General features: G+C 37.5%; 2 protein-coding genes across 3 annotated transcripts in view; both read left to right on the top strand.

The window, feature by feature from the left end:
• Nucleotides 1-284: 284 nt before the first annotated feature.
• On the top strand, nt 285-4,700 carry LOC130930047 (gamma-interferon-inducible lysosomal thiol reductase-like). The gene is made up of 7 exons (XM_057857725.1): nt 285-510; nt 2,681-2,869; nt 2,973-3,047; nt 3,311-3,397; nt 3,860-4,012; nt 4,096-4,164; nt 4,246-4,700. Exons 1-7 carry the CDS (start codon nt 373-375, stop codon nt 4,297-4,299), a joined length of 765 nt encoding a protein of 254 aa, XP_057713708.1. The 5' UTR covers nt 285-372; the 3' UTR covers nt 4,300-4,700.
• A 610-nt stretch (nt 4,701-5,310) lies between these two features.
• Nucleotides 5,311-21,438, top strand: part of pde4ca (phosphodiesterase 4C, cAMP-specific a) — a 146,455-nt gene continuing 130,327 nt past the window's right edge. The window contains exons 1-2 of one of the 2 annotated variants that reach the window (XM_057856428.1): nt 5,311-10,480; nt 15,211-15,434. In XM_057856428.1, the coding sequence (XP_057712411.1) occupies nt 10,439-10,480; nt 15,211-15,434 (266 nt within the window). In that variant the 5' untranslated portion in view covers nt 5,311-10,438. The remainder of the gene's footprint in view (nt 10,481-15,210; nt 15,435-21,438) is intronic. The other variant, XM_057856430.1, reaches the window with a different exon arrangement.

The raw sequence follows: 21,438 nt of genomic DNA, 5'->3' as shown, positions 1-21,438 counted from the left end.
TTTGAGTTTTAAAACCGACACTAGGCGTCGCTGTTGTTTTTTCGTGACCAGGGATTGTATACAGTATTATTATATTCTTCAGCGATTGTATTTTACTTTATTTTATTTTATTTTTTTATTTTTATTGACAACAACAACAACACAACAGAATAAACAACAATACAAACACAACAATAGACAGAAAATAATCAATAATACAAACACAAATATGCCAGAGATTGTATTTTACTTAGCTACATATGACGCTATTGACCTGACGTCATCACACCACGAGCCAATAAAAAGTGATACAGCGAAAAAACAAGGAAATGCTCGCGGAAAGTTCTAACGACGTGCTTTGCTTCTTTTGATAAAGTAGTTAAATCAAGAAAGATGAATGTGCCTTTACTGTTTTTGCTGGCGTGTATTTTACACTTTAACTCCAAATGTAGTGCTACTATTCTGCCTTCGTCATGTCCTTACCCTCCGTCACAGTGGTGCTCGACGCTAGACTCTGCCGTCCAGTGCGGGGTGAGATGGGGCCAAATGGCCACTAGCCATTTTATTTCATGGTTTTAACTGTATTTTCTTTACTTCCAGTATTTCTTTAATTCCAGGCAAAGTAAAACTTTGTCTCAAACGTTTTGTTTACCACGCATTTGAACAAAGCTGTGGTAACTTTTTATACCGATTAATTTTGTCACTTTCCCATTATTGGGCAAGTGATTATTTTTGGTCATTAAAAACGTGTAAAAAAGTGTGGGCTACATGACCCTTAATGTGATGTTCACGGTATCTCAATTACATATTTAATATATTTTTTTCTTATTGGTCTTCTATAGTTTAATGAATAAATGACAAATTAATAAAATGTTAATTAAAACAAACTCGGGTAGAATTAAAATGAATTTAAACAGATTATGCCCCTCACTAACACCCTAAAGTTAATTTATCTTTTTTTAATTTCATCGTATTTAACTCATTGACTGCCATTGACAGACAAAGACATCAAATCCATTTGACCTGGGATACAGTGCTGGCCAAAAGTATTGGCACCTTTGCAATTCTGTCAGCTAATGCTCAATTTCTGCCAGAAAGTGATTGCAATTACAAATGCTTTGGTAGGAATAACTTCATTTATTTTGCTTGCAATGAGAAAACACAAAAACGAATGAAAAAAGAAATCATTATCATTCTACATAAAACTCCAAAAATGGGCCGGACAAAAGTATTGGCACCCTCAGCCTGATACTTTGTAGCACAACCTTTAGACAAAATAACTCCAAACAACCGCTTCCGGTATCCATCAGTGAGTTTCTTACAATGCTGTGCTGGAATTTTAGACCATTCTTCTATGGCCAACTGCTCCAGGTCTCTGAGATTTGAAGGGTGCCTTCCAAACTGCCATTTTTAGATCCCTCCACAGGTGTTCTATGGGATTCAGGTCTGGACTCATTGCTGGCCACTTTTGAAGTCTCCAGTGCTTTCTCTCAAACAATTTTCTAGTGCTTTTTGAAGTGTGTTTTGGGTCATTGTCCTGAAGACCAATGACCTCTGAGGGAGACCCAGCTTTCCCACACTGGGCCCTACATTGTGCTACAAAATTTGTTGGTAGTCTTCAGACTTCATAATGCTATGCACACGGTCAAGCAGTCCAGTGCCAGAGTAGCAAAGCAACCCCAAAACATCAGGGAACCGTGTTCTTTTTTTTTTGAAGGCCTCGTTTTTTTCTTGTAAACTATCTTGATGCCTTTTCCCAAAAAGCTGTACTTTTATTTCATCTGACCAGAGAACATTCTTCCAAAACGTTTTTGGCTTTCTCAGGTAAGTTTTGGCAAACTCTAGCCTGGCTTTTCTTTGTCTCTGGGTCAGAAGTGGGGTCTTCCTGGGTATCCTACCATAGAGCCCCTTTTCATTCAGACGCCGACGGATAGTACGGGTTGTAGTAGACTGCAGGACAACTTACGCTTGTTTGGATTTTAGTCCAGGTTCTTCATCCACCATCCGCACAATCTTTTGTTGAAATCTCTCGTCAATGTTTCTTTTCTGTCCACATCTATGGAGGTTAGCCACAGTGCCATGGGCTTTACACTTATTGATTACACTGCGCACGGTAGACACAGGAACATTCAGGTCTTTGGAGATTAACTTGTAGCGTTGAGATTGCCTATGCTTCCTCCCAATTTTGCTTCTCCAGTCCTTAGACAGTTCTTTGGTCTTCTGTCTTCTCTCCATGCTCAACGTGGTACACACAAGGACAGCGGTTGACTCAACTTTAATCCATTTTAACTAGCTGCACGTGTGATTCAGTTATTGCCACCACCTGTTATGTGCCACAGGTAAGTAACACGTGCTGTTAGTTAATTATACAAATTAGAGAAGCATCACATGATTTTTCAAAGGGAGCCAATAATTTTGTCCGACCCATTTTTGGAGTTTTGTGTTAAATGATAATGATCCCCCCCCCACCCCCCCATTCTCTTTTGTGTTTCCTCATTGCAAGCAAAATAAATGAAGATATTACTACCAGAGCATTTGTAATTGCAATCATTTTCTGGAAGAAACTGAGCATTATCTGACAGAATTGCAGGGATGCCAATACTTTTGGCCAGCACTGTGGCTGACATTGAACAATCATGTTTTAGTGCCATTTATGGTGGTAGATGTCTAATCCAAAAAACTTTTGTTTTTTTTCCTGCAGGTGCTGAAACACTGTCTCCATGCCAACTTGACCAAATGGCATCACGCAGGAGAACCAGTCCAAATAGAGGTCTACTACGAGACTCTGTGTCCCGACTGCATAATGTTTGTCACGCAGGTGCTGTATCCCACATGGGTGCTGTTGCAGGACATCCTGTCTGTCCACCTGGTCCCCTTTGGAAATGCACAGGTACTTGTGAAGAAATATGTGATTTGTAGGAAACCTGCTGATTATTCTGTCACAATGGCTTAAGGTGGGGAACACACCGTAAAACTTGACATCTGACTTGCAGGAGGCACCAAGTGGGAGCAAGTACATATTTAAGTGCCAACATGGCGAACAAGAATGTCTTGGTAACATAATTCAGGTAATTTCATATGAGTCAACTTCAATGACACTCATTGTATTTAAGAAAAAAATCATTATCATTGATTCATTGGTGATTATTATCACATCAATGGCAACTTGGAAAACAGAAATTGGAGTGCTTGCAATATTTTTTTTCAGCCTGCTTTAGGCAGATTAAGTCTGTGTAATTCCACTGCTGTCAATTTGTGTTCAACTGTGGAATTACTGTGAACCCAATATAAATGCAAGGCAGAAAAATAAGACTGTTTCCTCTCTTGTCAGACGTGTTTATTGAACATGAGTGACAATGCCTTCCTCATCATTTTCTGTATGGAGGCCTCCACTGATGTCATCGCTGCTGCTAAGAGTGTGAGAAACTTTATTTGCTATATCTCGTGCTGCCACGATTATCGACAATTAATTGATTATGTAAGTCAATCGACAAGTATTTGGATGTTGATTAATTTTTCTGAGAAACTGCTGAGTTTAAAAATGTCCGAATCCTGTTTTTTGACATGCTTAATAGTAAAAATTGTATTTAATTTTCTTTATAATTTGCAGCTATTTAAAAAAACGAAAAGGTAAACATTCTTTTCCCCCATTTAAAAAATGATTAAAACAAACTTTGAATTAAAAAAAAAAAAGCACAAAAAAAAAAACGGCTTTTTTATTTTATTTTTTATTTCATGGTTTAAATTTATTTGCTGTAATTTTTGGACTATAAGCCCTTACTTTTGTCCTCTACCATGATTCAAAACAGGATTTACCCCTGTGCTTTATTAGCCTGGTGGGCCATTAGTCCAGTATGTCTTATACTGTATGTGTGCCCAGTGTGTTCATCTGTACAGTCCCGAATTGAGCTGGGAACGACTCATGAGTTGTGTGAATGGAGATTTAGGAAACCAGCTTATGCATCAGAACGCCGTAAAGACCAACACTCTGGATCCTCCGCATCAGTTTGTACCTTGGGTGACCATTAATGGGGTGAGCTATGGTGCTCATTTTGCATTAATTCCTCAAACGGGTCGCAACTACCTTCGCAGTTCACATTAAACATAATTTTACAGGAGCACACAGATGATCTGCAGAAGAAAGCTATAAAATCTCTCTTCCCTCTGATCTGCAGCAAGTACAAGGTTGAGATTTACTAGCTTTTGGTTTTTATAGCCTTTGTGGCATTTGACTCAGAATTTCACCAATTGATGTTTTTGTTTCAGGGAATAAAGCCTGTGATCTGTGGAGAAGGTGGGCATAGAGATTTAAGGATCTAACATCTCTGCTTGAGGTGTGGCCACTTGATATCCAGGTTATGTCAATACTTAACATTGACGGGATCAGACGTTCTATCACTGCCCTATGATGGCCCACCAGGCTTCTAAAGCACTGGGGAAACCCTGTTTAGTTTGTCATTTTGCACTAGTAATCTTGTTAAAACCTATTTGGCCATGAGATGGCACCATAACTTAAGTTCTGCTCCTGAAACGAGCCAACCGACGTTTACTCTTTGTAACTGTAAGAATAATTATGGCACACTTTCACTTTAAATATGCTGCCCTCTATTTTTTTCTTTAAGCAATATCATCCACCAGGTCCCTAACTGTGTGTTTGATGCCAAAGCTTGTGTAACATCCTGGGATTTTTGTTCTTTGTTTAGTAAAAAGGGTATTTGAGATACAGGTGTTTATGTGGTGGTAGGTTTGTTGTCATGCTATTTAAATGTAATAATATTGCATTAAAAAAAAACTTAACTCTATGAAAGCTGCATGCCCCCTTGCTGGCAAAAAAAAAAGGCATCACTTTGGAAATGACACTCCTTCTGGGTTTGTGAAGAGAAAGGAAGAGTTCAAAATTTGCTAAAAATAAATTATTGTTTTTCGGTAAATATGCTAAAACCCACCTGAAAACTAAATCAATAAAGGTAAAAAGTCAACAGGCAGGTTTTTTTTCCCCTTTGAAGGGCAAGTGACTATTTTTAGTCATTTAAAAAAGCTTCATAATGACCTGCATCCACATATGTTGACATCACATATGCACTAAATGTCTGAATTATATGCATGTGTATATATATGTATTTGTATATACAGTGTATATATATATATATATATATATATATATATATTTTTTTTTTTTTTTAATTTATCATTAGTTTTTTTATATTATATGAATTCATACAATAAGTTAATAAAATGTTAATTAAACAAATATGCACTATTGTAGATAAAACATTTTAAAATTCCCTTTTAATTTTTTAAATGAGCAAACATTTGAGATAAATAGTACAATTGAAGATTACTTTTTTATTCCCGCTACTTTAAAAAATATTTGAGGGAATATTTACTGTTATTTCCCCACTTTATTATTTTTTTATTTAAAAAATGCTTAAAAGAAACCAACAATTTTCATCTGAGTTCCCGATACAAGGCAATTTTATTCGTTATTTATGTCATTAGCAATGTCATTTACAGTATATAGAATCACTGAGCAGATTGTAGAACTTGAACGCATAAACTCTTTACAAAGATCTCGAAAACGCACACTCGTTACAGTACATGTTTTATTATTTTTGCCTTGTTTAAATTCTGAGCATTCTTTTTCTCACCCTTCGTCTTTGGTCGCCATTTTCCTGTAGGACATGGTTAATGTTCACTTGTAAGTAAAAGGGATGTCCCGATCGCATATTTCTGAACCTGAGTCCGAGGCACCTGATTTTGAGAAGCTGCTGATACAGAGTCCTGATTAGATACCGAAATTTTTTTAATTTGAGCAAAAGTTCCAAACATGTTATAGTATTGTACTGTCTCCATTACTTCCTCTTTCGCTTTTTCTGGGAGTGTTGCGGAGTATAAATCGTATATTTTTGTTTCTTTTGGCAACGCTATTGTACCTCTGGATTATTTTGTTACTTTTTAGCCCCTAAAAAAATAGAAAAATATATATTGATTTCTGATTACGTAATTGGAACGAGGACATACGTACATACGTAGTAAGTACAAAAGATTTGGATGCACTTTGACACAAAATTCTATCACCAGACATCATACCTGTCAAGTTGTACGGTTTAGGCGTAATTTATACAAGTGAGCACTGATTTTAAATGCGTACGCCATACGTTCAAAATCAGTACGTTTTTCGCGGGTTCCGTTTTTTTCTCTGGATTTTGTCACTGTTTCAGCAACGAGACAATGTGCGTTACTATACTTTACTACGTTGCTTGAATGACGCGAGAAAAGTCAGGACACGGAGATGGGAGTGGGAAGGAGGGAAGAGTGTTGTGATGCTTTTGCAAACGCGATGCTAGGCAAGGTGGCTCCAATATTTCCTGACTGTAGCCGATAGCCTACAATCTACGCCCACTTGATGCTATACTAGATATCACATGCTTATAGAGCTACATGCAAAATGACCGACTCGGCAGCATTAGTAAACAGCCGCCATATCAAAATAGTAGACTTCTCAGAAAGGCTCTGTTGTACTGAACCTTCCTAGCGAACCTAAGTAACTTTTTATCAATCAATCAATCCAATCAATCAAATGTATTTATAGACCCTACTCATATGACGTCACAACCACGCCTCCGCGCCATATTGTCCGTCAACTCGTCGTATTGGCGCATTACCGCTACGTAAATTCCTCCTATTATGGCATGTTTTTCTGCTCGTTAACATTAATAATCAAAATGGTGAAGGCGTGTGTGGCGGTTGATTGCAATAACAGAGAAGATAGACTGAGAGACTTGAAGTTCTACCGTATTCCGAGAAAACTGGGCTCCAAACGATTACCACAGATTATGTAGTAGTCATTTTATATCTGGTAAGATAGGCATTTAATATATATTTAGAGGGTTTTGGGCTGACAACCACAATTAAGATCATTGCGAGGCTCATTGCCGACAACATACAGTTTCAAATTCAAGATGCTTATTTCTTCCACCATTATTACATTTTGAATAATATTTAGCTGGTACCAAGTGAAAGAAGCTGGCCTCGTCTACGGATCATCAGTTAAACAGGTGTGTCCAAACCTTTTGCAAAGGGCGCCAGATTTGGTGTGGTAAAAATGCGGGGGGCTACCTTGGCTGATTTACATAGAACAATATATTTAAACAAATTTTAGCAAGCCCTTCTGTGTGTCACATTTGCTTTATTATTATTATTTTTTAATTCATAATTTCAACAGTCTTGTCTTTGTGGCGTTCTCTTTCGACACTCGGGCTCTTGCAAAATACTGCTGCTGTGAAATTAAACTAGCTTCAAGTTGCTATAATTTCTCGCTTTGTATCTTCCCTGTAATGTCGTACATGTCAGCGTGTCTTGTTCGGTAATATCATTATCGCGTCACATCGGACTCTTTGAAAACAGCGACTGTCTCTTTGCAAATGAGGCAGACACAGTTGTTGTGTGTTTTATTGAAGAAATAGCCCAATATCCACCTATCCTTGAAGCGTCGGCCATCGCAGTCAACTTTTTTTTTTTATTGATTGTCGCCATTTTAGAAAATTGGAAGTAAAGGGTCACACGGTGTAATGTTGCTTAGAGTGCTGCTCTTAAAGTTTTTCAAACTTTCTTGAGAATAGGCTGATTTTGTGTGGACAAGATAGTTGTAGATATCAGGGTAGCAGATGTCAGGCAGAGAGGGTGAAGACACCGGGTCGAAAAATATCGATTTAGGCATCAAATATGGATCTGGCGAATGGATAAACTGAAGCTTTTCCACATAACGCCTTTTATGCAACGCATCCAATGAGTTTACAGCGTCTGAAAGCACTGGGGCTTCCATGAATTGCACTATAAATTGCACGACAAATTGAAACCATTGAGAATACGGATAAACACTGATGGACAATATGGTGGCCGGATACAGCGACACGTCATTCTGTGACGTTGGTGAGTAGGGTCTATATAGCCCTTTACAAAATCCGAAAGGCCCTCAAAGTGCTTTACAACAAAACATGACTCAAGATGAATAAAAGGCAGGAAAGTATCATACAATGAAATTAAGAAAAAAAATGAAACAATAACCGCACCGCGATAGAAGTCCAGCAAATAAAACCGATAAAATCCAAAAACATTAAAAACCCTAAAGCAAATAAAACCAGGCTATCCTAATCTGTGTTAAAGGCGAGTCTAAAAAGGTATGTTTTTAACCGAGACTTAAAAAGACCTAGATCCGTAGTGGTGTGGACTTCAGGGGGAAGTCTATTATAAAAAATACTCCTAAATCGGCAAAATCTTGACTTGAATCTATCTTTAAATGATGAAACCGTTTTAAAACTTTCACATGTTAAAAGTAGACAGATGGGAACTAATGCAAAAACGGGAGCAATTTTAACAACTTTAACGGTTGATTCACAACATTAAATAACTTCCAAACATAGCAAAGGTTACTATATTTCTTTTCATTTTTTTTTTTTTTTAAATGGGGGGGCATGAAAGGTAACACCAGTTACTTTGCCAAGTAACTAATTACTCTTACATTCAGCTAACTGAATCACTAACTCAAGTACTTTTTGGGAGAAGTAATTTGTAACTAATTAATTTTTTAAAAGTAAGATTAACAACACTGGTCATAAAGATGCAGTCTGCAGAATGAAAAGTGACGAAAGCGAAGATATATTCTTCCAATTTGTTGCCGAACACAATATGCCTGCAACTATTGCTGATCACTTCTCAGAATTGGCAAAAGAAATGTTCCCTGACTCAAAGATTGCATCGGTAAGTTCATTTTATCAATTGACCTTTTTCATTTATAATTGGACACACTAACAAACATCAAAAGACATGATAGAAATTGCCAAAAGTGCTACATACAATTAGAACAAAAGGCACTGTTAAATTTTAGTAATCATGATGTAGCTGTAGATATTGATTGTTCTTTGATTGCACCAGGTTATATGTGACAATATTACCAATAAATTCATATTATTTTAAAAATTGAGTTTTATTTTTCTTTCATATTGCACCCTATATAAAACGTTGTAAGATTAGTCACCAATTTGTAAGGGCATACGTCACTATTTGTAAGATTGCCAACGCCCCAGGTTGACAGGTATGAGATATGATGCGGATGAGAAAGAAGCGAGTTGTAGCGAGATGCTCGTATGCCCCTGTGCGGGACGCAGAGGCAAAGCAAGAGGGTAGGGCTGCAGCTATCGATTTATTTAAGTAATCTATTAATCTATCAACTAGTTAGTTCCAATCCTAGAGTAATCGGATTAGGAATATTTGTATAAGGTTTTGCAGAATAAATTTTAGGAGATGAAAAACAAAGGCTTGCGAAGATTGCACTTTCAAAAGAGCATTAAATACGATTACAAAAAAAAAAAATTAAAATGCATTAAAAAAAAAAAAAAAAAAAAAAACTGAGCTTGGCCTCAAACAGAATAAAATTAAATAAATGGGGATCTAAGTATTACAAAAGACCAGTTGGCTAACTTGCATAGCAAAAGTCCGCTAGCTTAAATGCTATAAAATGCTACCTTACAAAAAATAAAAATAAACAATGCTCTTAACAAATCGTTCAAAAACATATTCCAACAAAAAATTGTGAAATATTCCTATAAACTAAATTACGAATGCATAAAAAAAAAAAAAAAAAAAAAAAAAACATTAGCTCAAACAAAAACTTACCTTATGGTGGTCTTAACAGGGAGCAGCTGGATTCAGCATTGTTGAATGAGTTATATTCCCTGTTGCCACTAGAGGGCATTGTATTACCCAATTTGATAAAACTAAATGCAAACACTTTCAAAACAAACTATTATAACGCCACTCTAAATAAACGAATCCTCGACACAGGAAAAAATTTGATTCGAAGCTGTTTTTCTGATGAAATTTCTCGAGTTAATCGATTAATCGTTGCAGCAGTACAAGAGAGCGCTCCCATGCTGCCTGGCGGGATGCCGAGGCACTTGGACATGCCAAGCGAGAAAGGTTTTTCTGGCGCTTGTATAGTGAATTTTCTCTCGTGACGTTCTTAACGTGAAAATATTGTGAGGTGCTCGTGTCATGAGGGTCAATTGTATACATTATTTTTTTAGGGCGTCTTGCTAAATCATGTTATGTTTATATAACTATGCCATATGAAGCTCGGTGTTTCTGTACACATTTCATGGAAGATTTTCACCAGCACGTTGTGGCCCAACCAGAAGTTCAAGATACATGACGTCCCCTGATTGTCCACTCAGATAAACACACTAAAAGCATTACACTGTCATGCGAGCTACTTTTCAACATGCTCTCAGCTGTACTTTACCTGACTTTTACTGGATCAGCTTTAAAGTACATCTAGTAGGTGAACTGGACTTTTTACAGCAAACCGTCAGGAGGTAAAGGAGGTCAGGAAATCCTCATCACATCGTCTGAAATGTATTAACTCATCATCATCCCAGCTTATTAGCTACCCTGATTCAATATGAAGAGAAATAATTCATCGAAATGTTTTAATGTCACTGAGGTAAGACAACCAAATCTAACATACAGAACTGACATGTCATTTTGTTGCTTTAACAGATTTTTGTTGTAACAACAGAAAATGCTTCAACTGATTTACTATCAGATTTTTTTAATGGCAAGTGATGTCATGCTGTGTAATGTAGATGTAGATCTGCTTTTATTCACATAGACCTGTTTATTTCACATTGTCACACATAATCATTTATTGTCCCATAGCACTGTGTGTTGTCTACTTTGCGAATACCGGTGACAAGTACTGTTTTGATTACAAGGAGTCTGTTGTGTCCAAGGTCACTGATTTGTCCACATTTTCTTCACTGTAGTGTTTTTCCACTGTTTTTCATAAAGAGGCTGGCTTTAGCCTGCCGCCTTCTAAAACGACAAATATAAACTGTATTATCTTGAAGGTCGGGGAGGAGTTACTTGGCGGCACCTGCGTAGGGCTCCCGGAGACATATGTCCTGGCCGGCCAGCTTTTACTTAATCTTTCCTTAACAAATGTGTTTATTACAAGGGCATAGATTTGCATAGGGACGGTAGTGACGTAACACTGCCAACTTTTCAGCATGCTCAAATTGTCCCCGCCAACCTTTAAGCAGCCTTATATGAATTGTATAATGAGTTAAGTTATACAGATACTTTAGATTGTCTTCCCATATGTTGTAAGGATAGAATTGACCCTACTATTACAGTCCCCGACAAAAGTCGTCGCTTATCCATTTTGTAAAAACAGTTGTTAGTAACCTGACTTTTAATGATTCAATTGGTTACAGAAATGGCTCATATGAAAGCTAAGACCCTCCCAAATGATGTTGAATGTACAAAAATATATTTGTTTCACTGAAAAAAGATTTATCATTTAATGAAGAAATAAAGGTCAAATTTTGGCAAAACAAACGTTTTGTCGCCTACATAAAGTAGTGTGAAAATTGAACAAAAAATGTACTTCAAATACAAAAATATTTTACGTAACATAAGCGAAGTAAGTAGTGGTGCTGTGAGATCCAAATTTAATATTTTGTATGACTTCCATGGGCTTGAAGGACTGCATCCATGCGGTTCGGCAAGGATTCATACAATTTATGGATGAAGTCATCAGGAACATCAAAGAAAGCAGTCTTGCATGCCTCCCAGAATTCATCAACATTCTAGGGTTTCCTCTTCCATGCTTCCTCTTTCATCCTACCCCAGACATGCTCAATGATGTTCATGTCTGGTTACTGGGCTGGCCAGTCCTGGAGGATCTTGATCTTCTTTGCCTTGAGGAACTTTGAGGTAGAGATTGAAGTATGTGATGGAGCACCATCCTGCTCCAGAATTTGTCCCTTTTTATGGTTAGGAATGTAAGAGATAGCTAAGATTTGTTGATATTTCAGACTATTTATGTTGCCTTCCACCCTGCAGATCTCTCGCACACCCCCATACTGGATGTAACACCAGACCATGATTTTGCCACCAACAAACTTCACTGTTTTCTGTGTGAATCTCAAATCCATGCGGGCACCAGTATGTCTCCTGCCATATTTGCGGCGACTGTGGTGTAATTCAATGGAAGATTCATCTGAAAAATCCACCTTATGCCACTTTTCCAGCGTTCATCCTTTTGACAGGCTGTAAGCCTTGGCAAATGTCACACGGTTTTTTAATTGTCTGCACCCTGAGAGATCTGCAGGGTGAAAGGCAACTTGTGTACACCACTTGACATGGAAATATATGTTAGCAAAGTTGCTAATTAGCATAGCCCTCGGCGCTAACCAGTAACATCTCAAAAACAACTAAATGAAGGCTAAACAGTACAAGAGCGTGCGTGTACTCACCTCTGATAGACGGACAAGGGACTTAGCAAAACACTAGGGACTTTTTCCAATTAACACAACTTGAACCTACTACTGGACAAATGAAAGACAAGGAGCAACGAACCATCTCTCTTCCCCTCTCACTCTAAAAATAACTGCGCACAGAAGCGCGTCCCTGCCTGTCTCATACACAAATTTATTTTCCACTCTTTTAAAAAGGATTAAATCTCTCTCTCAGTAACCGGAAGCATCCATCATAACGTTGTGCGTGTGTCCGTTAAAGCTGTCTGGGCGGCAGACGTGTTCTGATGGCTGTCGTACAGTTATTAGGGAAAATCATAGTTTTTTTACCTTTATAAATCGTAATCGAATCGTCACGTTTTGAATCGTGATGCATCTAATAATCGTTTTTTTTTTTTTTTCGAACTCCCTTTATATATACTGAAAAAATATTTTTTCGGGGTGGGGGTGCCGTGAGCTACCCACACTAGCATGATCTACGTAATTAGCACTTCTTATTTAGCCTATCAATTAATTAGGTCCATATTTGGGAGAAAAATATCACTGATCCCCATTCACCCAATCTGTTTGGTCTTATTAATGTCCCATCCCGAGCAAAAAGTGTACATGTGGGTTATGCTGTTATATCGACCCTACCAATGTTGAGACCAAACCTACACCCTTGGTTTATCATAAGCGGTCATTGCTTTCTTTTTGTTCCTGAATTGTGTGTTGTCATCTCCTGTTTGTTAAGAGAATAAAAGAACCTGTAAAAAGAGAAAATCAACTTTTTTTCTTCAGTAACTTGTGGGCAATTTTGGTGGTAGCAAATGAAGTGATGTCACAAGATGCAATGAAAACAACTTTGTTGTTGTTTAAAAAAAAAAATACGCAGAAAACACGATGGCTCGAGAGCTGAATCCACCGTGGGAAACAATTTTTGTGTTGGATATGATCACCTAAAATTAGATCAAATCCCAGAAGATTCAGCCAGCTCATGAAGGCTTGTCATTGTTTGATCGTCTGCATCATGGACACTTTTGGTTCATACTGCTAAATTCTACAACTACAATTATAAACTAAATACATTTTTCTACAAACCCAGAAAATGTGAGCAATGAAAGTCACCTCTAAATTTTATACCGGGCTAAACTTGAGAGACAAAAAAAAAAAAAAAAAAAAGAATTTATGTACAGTATTTTTCGGACTACAAGTCGCACCTGAGTATAAGTCGCACCAGCCACAAAATGCTCAACGAAGAGAAAAAAAACCATAAGTCTCACGGGAATATAGGTCGTATTTTGGGGGACATTTACTTGATAAAATCCAACACATAGAACAGCTCTGTCATCTTGAAAGTAGGGCTGTCAAACGATTAAAATTTTTAATTTTTAATTCTGTCTATGCTGTCCTCACTCCGAAGCGTCTACTTTTTCCAAAGCTAGACAGCTAGTGAACGACGCCTTAACAATCAGACTTCTTCCTTTTTCATCTGATTTATTAATAAAATGGCCTCAAACCACTGTCCTCTTTAGACCGTAGTGAAACTACAAAAAAAAAGTACACAAGCATTGCATTAGCAACAACGTTAGCTTAGCATGCTATACAGGTTCACTAAACATAAACAAAAAGCGTCTCATACAAAAAATAGAACATTTCGCTTACTAACATAATATGTACATTCTTTACAACAACCATACTTACAGACAAATCTTGTCCAAGGATCATATAAGCACAACATTACAACGTAGGCGTCAGCCCGAGACGTCGTGCAGCCATATTGAACTGGCAAGAAAGCAATAAACCATGTCGCAAAGCGACCACAAGAGTTCGCTGTTAGAAAGCACAAAAAGCCTTGCTGTAAAACTTACCAAAAGGCAGAATACTGTCTGAGCGGGACATGTGCGTTAATTGCGTCAAATATTTTAATGTGATTAATTTAAAAAATTAATTACCGCGCGTTAACGCGATAATTTTGACAGCCCTACTTGAAAGGCAATTTAATATAAAAATACAATAGAGAGCAACATGCTGAATAAGTTCACAGTGCATGAACAACGAAATGCGAATATACTGTTCTCACCAGGACGCTACGGCTCGGTCCTGGCTATACAGCGAGCTAAACTCCCAAATGACGATGCTTGACGTCCGTATAAATTGCGGAATCAATTTCGTCCTCGATACCAAACGGGTTCGCATCAAGGTAAATAAATGATAATTAGGTGCTGTTACAGCAATGCCACAAACGGTTAGCATGCGTTCGCTAGCATTAGCACATCGTTCAAACAACCACAAAACTGGCTTTAAGTGTCCGATCGCTGGTGGAAAACACACAACAACAACAACAGAAAAAATGATACACACAGGCGTTGCCTCTGTAGAGATATTTTACAAGTATAAACAATGAACGTAGGTTTGCAGCCGTGTTTGTCTCCCGCTAACTCGCCCACTCACTCAAGCTGCGAAGCTGGTCGTCTTCTTCTGGCGTGTGAGCAGTCTTCTTCACGTAAACAAGTGCGAGTGCGCCCTCACGTGGGCCTGAAAGTGCCACAAACTAGAAGCATGCATTTCAATATAAAAAAGTAAATAATACAATTGAACACACCTTGCCAAAGGCAGAACGCGAACGTGGCCATATCTATTAAGAATTATTTAGATAACTATAGCATAAAGAACATGCTAACAAGTTTACCAAACCATCAGTGTCACTCCAAAACACCAAAATAACATGTGAAATGATATCATAATGTGTTAATAATTTCACACATAAGTCGTTCCTGAGTATAAGTCGCACCCCCAGGCAAACTATGAAAAAAAACTGCGACTTTTTGTTCGAAAAATACGATAATGTGGAAGTGCCTTGAGTGCCTATCAGTCATTGTTTTATTTCCATAAACCCTTGTCTGTGACTTAACCTACAGTATGTGCATTTCAGCGACAGTGGGGGTCGACGGACCTGCCCAGAGCTTCCTGCCCAGAGCTCCTCCAAAAGTCATATGTCAGATATGCTGTCAAGCGGCTCTTTTCGGGCACCCTTCAGCTACCCAGGCTGTCATGTAGACCTTCCATGCTGGACAGATGTGAAGATGTAATGGCTGATTCCTGTTCTGGATCGCCAGGAACACTTTGGACTCTGACCAGTCGGATCTCCAAAGCTTTGTGAGTGCGATTCTGTGTTGTCAGTCTTTTGAATTAATGAATGAATTTATTGTCATTGTCATCATCATCAGAATCATTGACAGTTACAGAGTGTGGGATAGTTTGGTCAGAAAGGAGAAACATTGACACGGACTATGGAATAATTTGCCCGAAAAAGACGACGACAGACAAAGGAAAGACGGGAAAAAAGCAAATGCTTATCGATACCCGTCCCCCAACAGCCCGGGACGCACAGTCTAGCATGTTTGTGTTAAATAGCCGATGGTTTGGTGTAGGTCTCATTGTAGAAAATATCTTGTCCAATGAGTGTCCAGTCAAGGAGCTCCATGTCACAGCAGGTTAAACACATCGCTCACATTGCAATTGCAGATCAGTAATCTAATTTTACTGGAGGGCATATCTTCAGAGCAAGCAATGTTTTGATCCAAAGTTGTCTTCATAATTGGTATCAGTGCTCATATTTTTTTCTCTAAGGAATGCAGACAGACCTGTCAGAAAAAGCCATGACATAAAAGTTGCACATGATTTTTAGGCACTGATGTGTTTTTTTAAGGCCAAAACTTGATTTAAAGATTATATAACAGACTGATTAATTTTCGTGGTAAACATACGTAGTAAGGTGAAAACATTTCTGCTGTACAAAACTTGTCCTTCAGTATTTCATTTACAACATAAAAAAAATGGGCTAAAATCAAACAAAACAAAAATCCAGTGGTGGATGAAATACTCACTTTTTTTTTTTTTTTTTTTTTTTACTAAAAGCAACGCTAGGTAACTTTTCAACCTTTATAAAATATTTTCATAACATTTTTGATAATATGTCGACTGACAACTAGTTTAATAACCCCTCTTTTATATCTTGAGGGGGTATGTTTTACTTTCACCGATACTAATTATCTGAGGAGGGTCGCAGGAACCTTGCCACACAAATAAAACTACAAATGTGCTGACTGATTTCTGGCATACGTGACTTCCCCCTTCATTATAAAGATGGAAGTTGAACGCTTTCGCACGAATGCTGCAAAGATGGAAGAGCAACAAGAGACAAAAAGTTTTGTCTGAGGAAGAAAAAAAGAGAGGCTACCAGGATATACGGAATAAACATTGTCCAGGCTTTCACTGGCTGGCGTGACGCTCCCCCCCCACGAACTCGTCAGCACTGACGAGTTAAGCCACACTGTTGGTAACCGTCATATGCTATTGTTTAGCCACAACTGGATTTATTACCTTATTAGTATTCGTCCTTCACACAGCTGCTGGAAACAGAAATGTTTTTAATTCATATGCAGGTGACCAGGAGATTGATTTTTGAGTCATTGATGGAAAATGACTGAATGAGTGATAATTTTACGAAACTGTTTCGATGTGCGCTGGTCCTCATGGGAAACGTAGTCTTCATTAAGGCAAAACACTACCGCTTTTATCCACCGGTGTCACTAAAATCGACCAAACTGAAAAGTTACAAAGTGTTGCTTCAAGTAAAAGTACAGATATCGGGGCAAAAATTACTTAAGTAAAAGTACAAGAGTACTTGCTTTACAAATTACAAGTAAAAAGTCAAAGTATTTTCTCCCGATGCAAAAATCGGGAGCCAATATTCAAAGAAAAAACCAGAAAATTCATTGACTGATCAATTTTATTTAAAACTGTGCAGAAAGGGAAAAAACAAGCAATAAAATTAACTGCTTTGTAAACAGAAGCTTTGCAAGCTCAAAAAACTCTGAAACTAAACCAAATAATATCTCTTGGCAAAATAATTAACAGGCCAGATTTTCTTCAAGTGATTACTCGTATTTAGGATTCTTCTCCCTCTTTAGCTTCATGGTGAATTACAAGCAACCAGGGGTGCTGCCAGGGATTTTGGGCCCCATGAAAAGATATCACTTTGGGCCCCACCACCAGTGCCGGGACACACACACACATTTAGAGTATCAACTACGTAATTTCCTGCATTCTGGTGAATCTTTACACACTAATTTGTGCATTTTCTGCATTAATTTAAGATGAAAATATATTTATGTAAACATACAGCGTACAGAGCAATAATGAATAGACTGATATCATCTTTAAGAAATGTACTGAAGCCCATCTTTTACAATCTAAATATATTTTTATTAGAAATATTCTCAAATACCACAATGAATGACTTAAGTTAAAACAAAACTTTTATTCTAACAATACTACAGCATACATTAACGCCAATCAAAAAAACAATCTTTAGAATGATATAACAAACAAAGCGAACACCACACACACACACACACACACACACACCCACAGACACACACACACACACACACACACAAGCAATCACACTCACAATTACAAACAAAGCGAGCAGATTGCAGGTTGCTCAGCCTTAGTCACCAAGAGCCGAGCCTTCTTGATAGCAAAGTCAGTGATCAAATCATTAAAGTCTAGCTTCCTAGCCAACTGACATTCAATGGACAACATGGCAAGACTAGAAAGCCTGTCCTGACACATAGTGGACCTCATATAATTTTTTATGAGTTTTAGCTTACTAAAAGCTCTCTCGCCGTCTGCAACCGTTACGGGGAGTGTGCAAAATATTCGTAAACCGATGCACACTTCTCCAAAAATGCTTTGCAGCTGCATCTTAAAAATTGCATTCAGGAGACCAAGAGAGGACAAGTTAGGGGGGAATGTAGCAGTATACACAGAGTTCAGGTGTCTTACTGAAGATGGTCCTGGCTCTGTAGTGTACATAAAATGACAAATATAACAATATCTTCTATATTATTCTAGTATCTTAATTTAATTATTAATTATGTATCATTAATTAATAATAATAATAATTATTATTATTAATTATTATTACTTATTACTATTTGTCTCTTAGCCACTGATATTGTATGTGTGGTGTGGCAGTGTTCAAGTTGATTCCTCACCTCCTTCAGTTGGGAGTAAAGATGAGGCTGGCTCATAAAGGGTGTCAGGAGACAGGGCTGCTGAGCCAGACGCAGCAAGAGGAGTTGTGCTTGTGCCTATTACAACAGGCGAGGGCAGAGACAACTGTTTTGGTGTGGAGAGCTTGCGAAAGGGTTAACCTGCTGTACTAATTAAATGTAAGCTAAAAGTGGAGCAAACACTAGCTAGCAAACAATTACAGTATTTCATTATGGAGTAGGCTTAGCCCCATTTGAAAACTTACAATCTCCACTATAGGCTACAGCTCCGAAGCCAGGTCCCTTCCTTGTTAACTAACTAAATTTAACTGATGACAAACTAAATTCAATAAATTCTTGACAAACTGGATTTAACCAGATTAAAAAAAAAATCCACACCAACTTTCAACATCTGTATGATACCAAAAAATGCCGTCATTATTTGGAATTCATGTTCTTGAATTGGTCAATGTCGCTCACTGAGGTCGGGAAAATCCCGTATTTCTTACGGAGTGAGCTGGGACCTGCTTCTGAGTTTTCTAATAGACGTCGCGTGAGCTAAAATAACAGGTTAATTTTCAGCACTACACTGACACAATTTACACCAACCTTCCTTTGTGAAGTACTTTTCCCACATCCTGTTGGCCTTTTCTACCGCTCTCCTGCTTTGCTTTATTTTCTTTCCTCTTTTGATAGCCTGATTTCTGTTTTGAAAACATTTTTGATGTAGCCTACCGCACGCACAGTACTCAGAGTCATTGACTGGTGTAAATGTGCACCGGTGCTCAGCCTGCGCGCGGTCTGATCAAAGGAAGGGCGGACGAAACCAATTAATGAAAATACGCGGGGGGGGTTGCTGGCAATACATATGCTCTCTGGATGTTTACTTTTTGCCAAAAACAAAACAAGAAAAAGAAACCCTTCGTTTTATACCTTTTAAAATTATAATGATTAATATTTAAATTTGCAAACGATTACCTAATGCTCTAATTTTCTTTGTGGGCCCCCTCAGGCCATGGGCCCTTAGAATCAGTACCACTTTTCCCCCCTATACGGCGCCCCTGCAAGCAACTATCAGGTGCATACCCCCACCTACTGTACAAGAGTATGCAGCATCCATCTGAAAGTGCACTGCTCTCACTGTTGGGTTTTATTTGTCAATATCTTGTTCACCTGCTTAATCTTGCTTGTACTTGTGTTGCTGCCTCTTGTGCTCAATTACAACAATTGACGATTGCAGCGGAGGCATGAAAATGAAACTATGAATTCACAATGAGAAAACAAACACAAACAAAAGTAACGTGTAACGCAAGCGACAGTTTGAAAAGAAGTGGAGCAAAAAGTACAGATACGGGCTGTAAACCACTTCGTATTTGTACTCAAGTAAAGTACAGATACACAAAAAATGTACTAAAGTACAGTAATGAAGTACTTTTACTTGGTTGCATTTCACCACTGCGAAAATCAAAGATTTTTCTTGATTTTTTAACCTTATATAGGGCAAGTGACTATTTTAGGTCCTTTAAAAAAAACACAATTATGGTTACACGATCACTTTTTTAAATTATTAATCGATAATTTAATATGCTGTATATTTTTTAATGAATGAAAAAAAAGAATTAAAAAAAGGTTAAAAACAAAATTCATAAAATTAGTAGTTGCACACAGAGAGAGCAGACCTCTGCCTAATATTTCTGATCTCCTCTGACTTTTTCTCCTCTTTTCATATCACCTACCCTGCAAACATGAGTTAAGTAGGCTAATCTGTCATCAAGTTTTTTCTCCAATTCCTTTTCTGACACAGACAGACAGACATATGGAACTGAACACTTCACCTCAGTAGGTTTCGCCTATTTTTGGAGGTGGCGGAACATTAACAAATTAAAATGAGTACAAATGGGGTGATTATAGCTTTCAATAAACCCTGGTTTACTCAGTTTTTAAATTGTAAATCCCTCTCTAAATCAGCCTCCCTTGGGGTCTCGACCCAGGAGCAGCCTCGCGAAACCCCACCTCCCAACCTCCATCCCTGGGTCACAGCACATTTATGCATGTGTGTTAGTGATGCATGATAATACATTTTTCAACCGATTTCCTCCTCGTTCCAACGGATAACCGATAATGGCAAGCTGATAATTCTATTAAAAGATTTATGTAAAATTTTAAAGTATAGAGAAGATAAGATAGATAAGAGGATAAGAAGATAGGAGAAAATATTAATGTACAAAAATAGGATTTATTGGTCGTTTTTTTTTTTTTCAACATCAAATGTAGTAGTAAATTCCAACATCTAAATAATGACAGATTGTCTGACATTGTGTAATGGTAAACTTTTGGCAACAATTACTTACATAGTAATTACCAAAGTTGCAAAAAAATAGCTATAAAAGTAAGCCATTCTTAACATATAAAACATTACTACACTGAAAAAACACACCTCCTTAAAACTAGTCAGTTTTAAGTGTAAATCTATTGGAAATTACTGAAATTATCTGCCAGCGCTTCAAGTGTATTTCACTTAGATTTCTTGAAGAAAAATACTGTAGCTAAGTGAAAATAAGCTTAACAGCCTTATTTAAGCAATAAATTCTGATACTTAATCCTAAAAAAAAACTTGTCAGAAATGTTCTTTATTTATTCTACATTTATTCAAGAATATGTATGGTTCAAAAGCATTTTTTTTCTTGATTTAGGTGGAAAATGACCTTTTTTTTAAAAAAATTTTTATTTTTAGATGTATGGGCTTGTTAAGAAAAAATGGCAACATTTACGTAGTTTAAGTAAGTGGAATAATCTGGCGCATTCATCTGTTAACTAGTCTTTAACACTCAAAACAAGATGGGGACAATTATTTGACTAGATTTAAGAAGGATGATCTGATTAAGACGTCATAAATTTACAGCGTACTGAATGCATTACTGACTGGCTGAATCCTTGCTTGGTTTTGTGCATGTTGAAATTATCTAATGCTGTCATGATACGCATGCTTACTTGACATCACTTGTCCAAATGTCCTTTGTGAAACTGATGTGATGGGCATGTTTTTCACAAAGAATGGTAGTCGTAGAAACTGCATTATTTTTTTATCCCTTGCTTTG

This window comes from Corythoichthys intestinalis, chromosome 14 (assembly GCF_030265065.1).
Source record: "Corythoichthys intestinalis isolate RoL2023-P3 chromosome 14, ASM3026506v1, whole genome shotgun sequence".
Taxonomy (NCBI): domain Eukaryota; kingdom Metazoa; phylum Chordata; class Actinopteri; order Syngnathiformes; family Syngnathidae; genus Corythoichthys; species Corythoichthys intestinalis.
This window is presented reverse-complemented; position numbering and strand designations above follow the sequence as displayed.

Bases quoted from the DNA above. Each gene is read 5' to 3' on its own strand.
- LOC130930047 (XM_057857725.1), top strand. From the start codon at position 373: ATGAATGTGCCTTTACTGTTTTTGCTGGCGTGTATTTTACACTTTAAC. The intron at 511-2,680 runs GTGAGATGGGGC...TTTTTCCTGCAG, and splicing joins ACTCTGCCGTCCAGTGCGGG to GTGCTGAAACACTGTCTCCA. The intron at 3,398-3,859 runs GTGAGAAACTTT...ATGTGTGCCCAG, and splicing joins TCATCGCTGCTGCTAAGAGT to TGTGTTCATCTGTACAGTCC.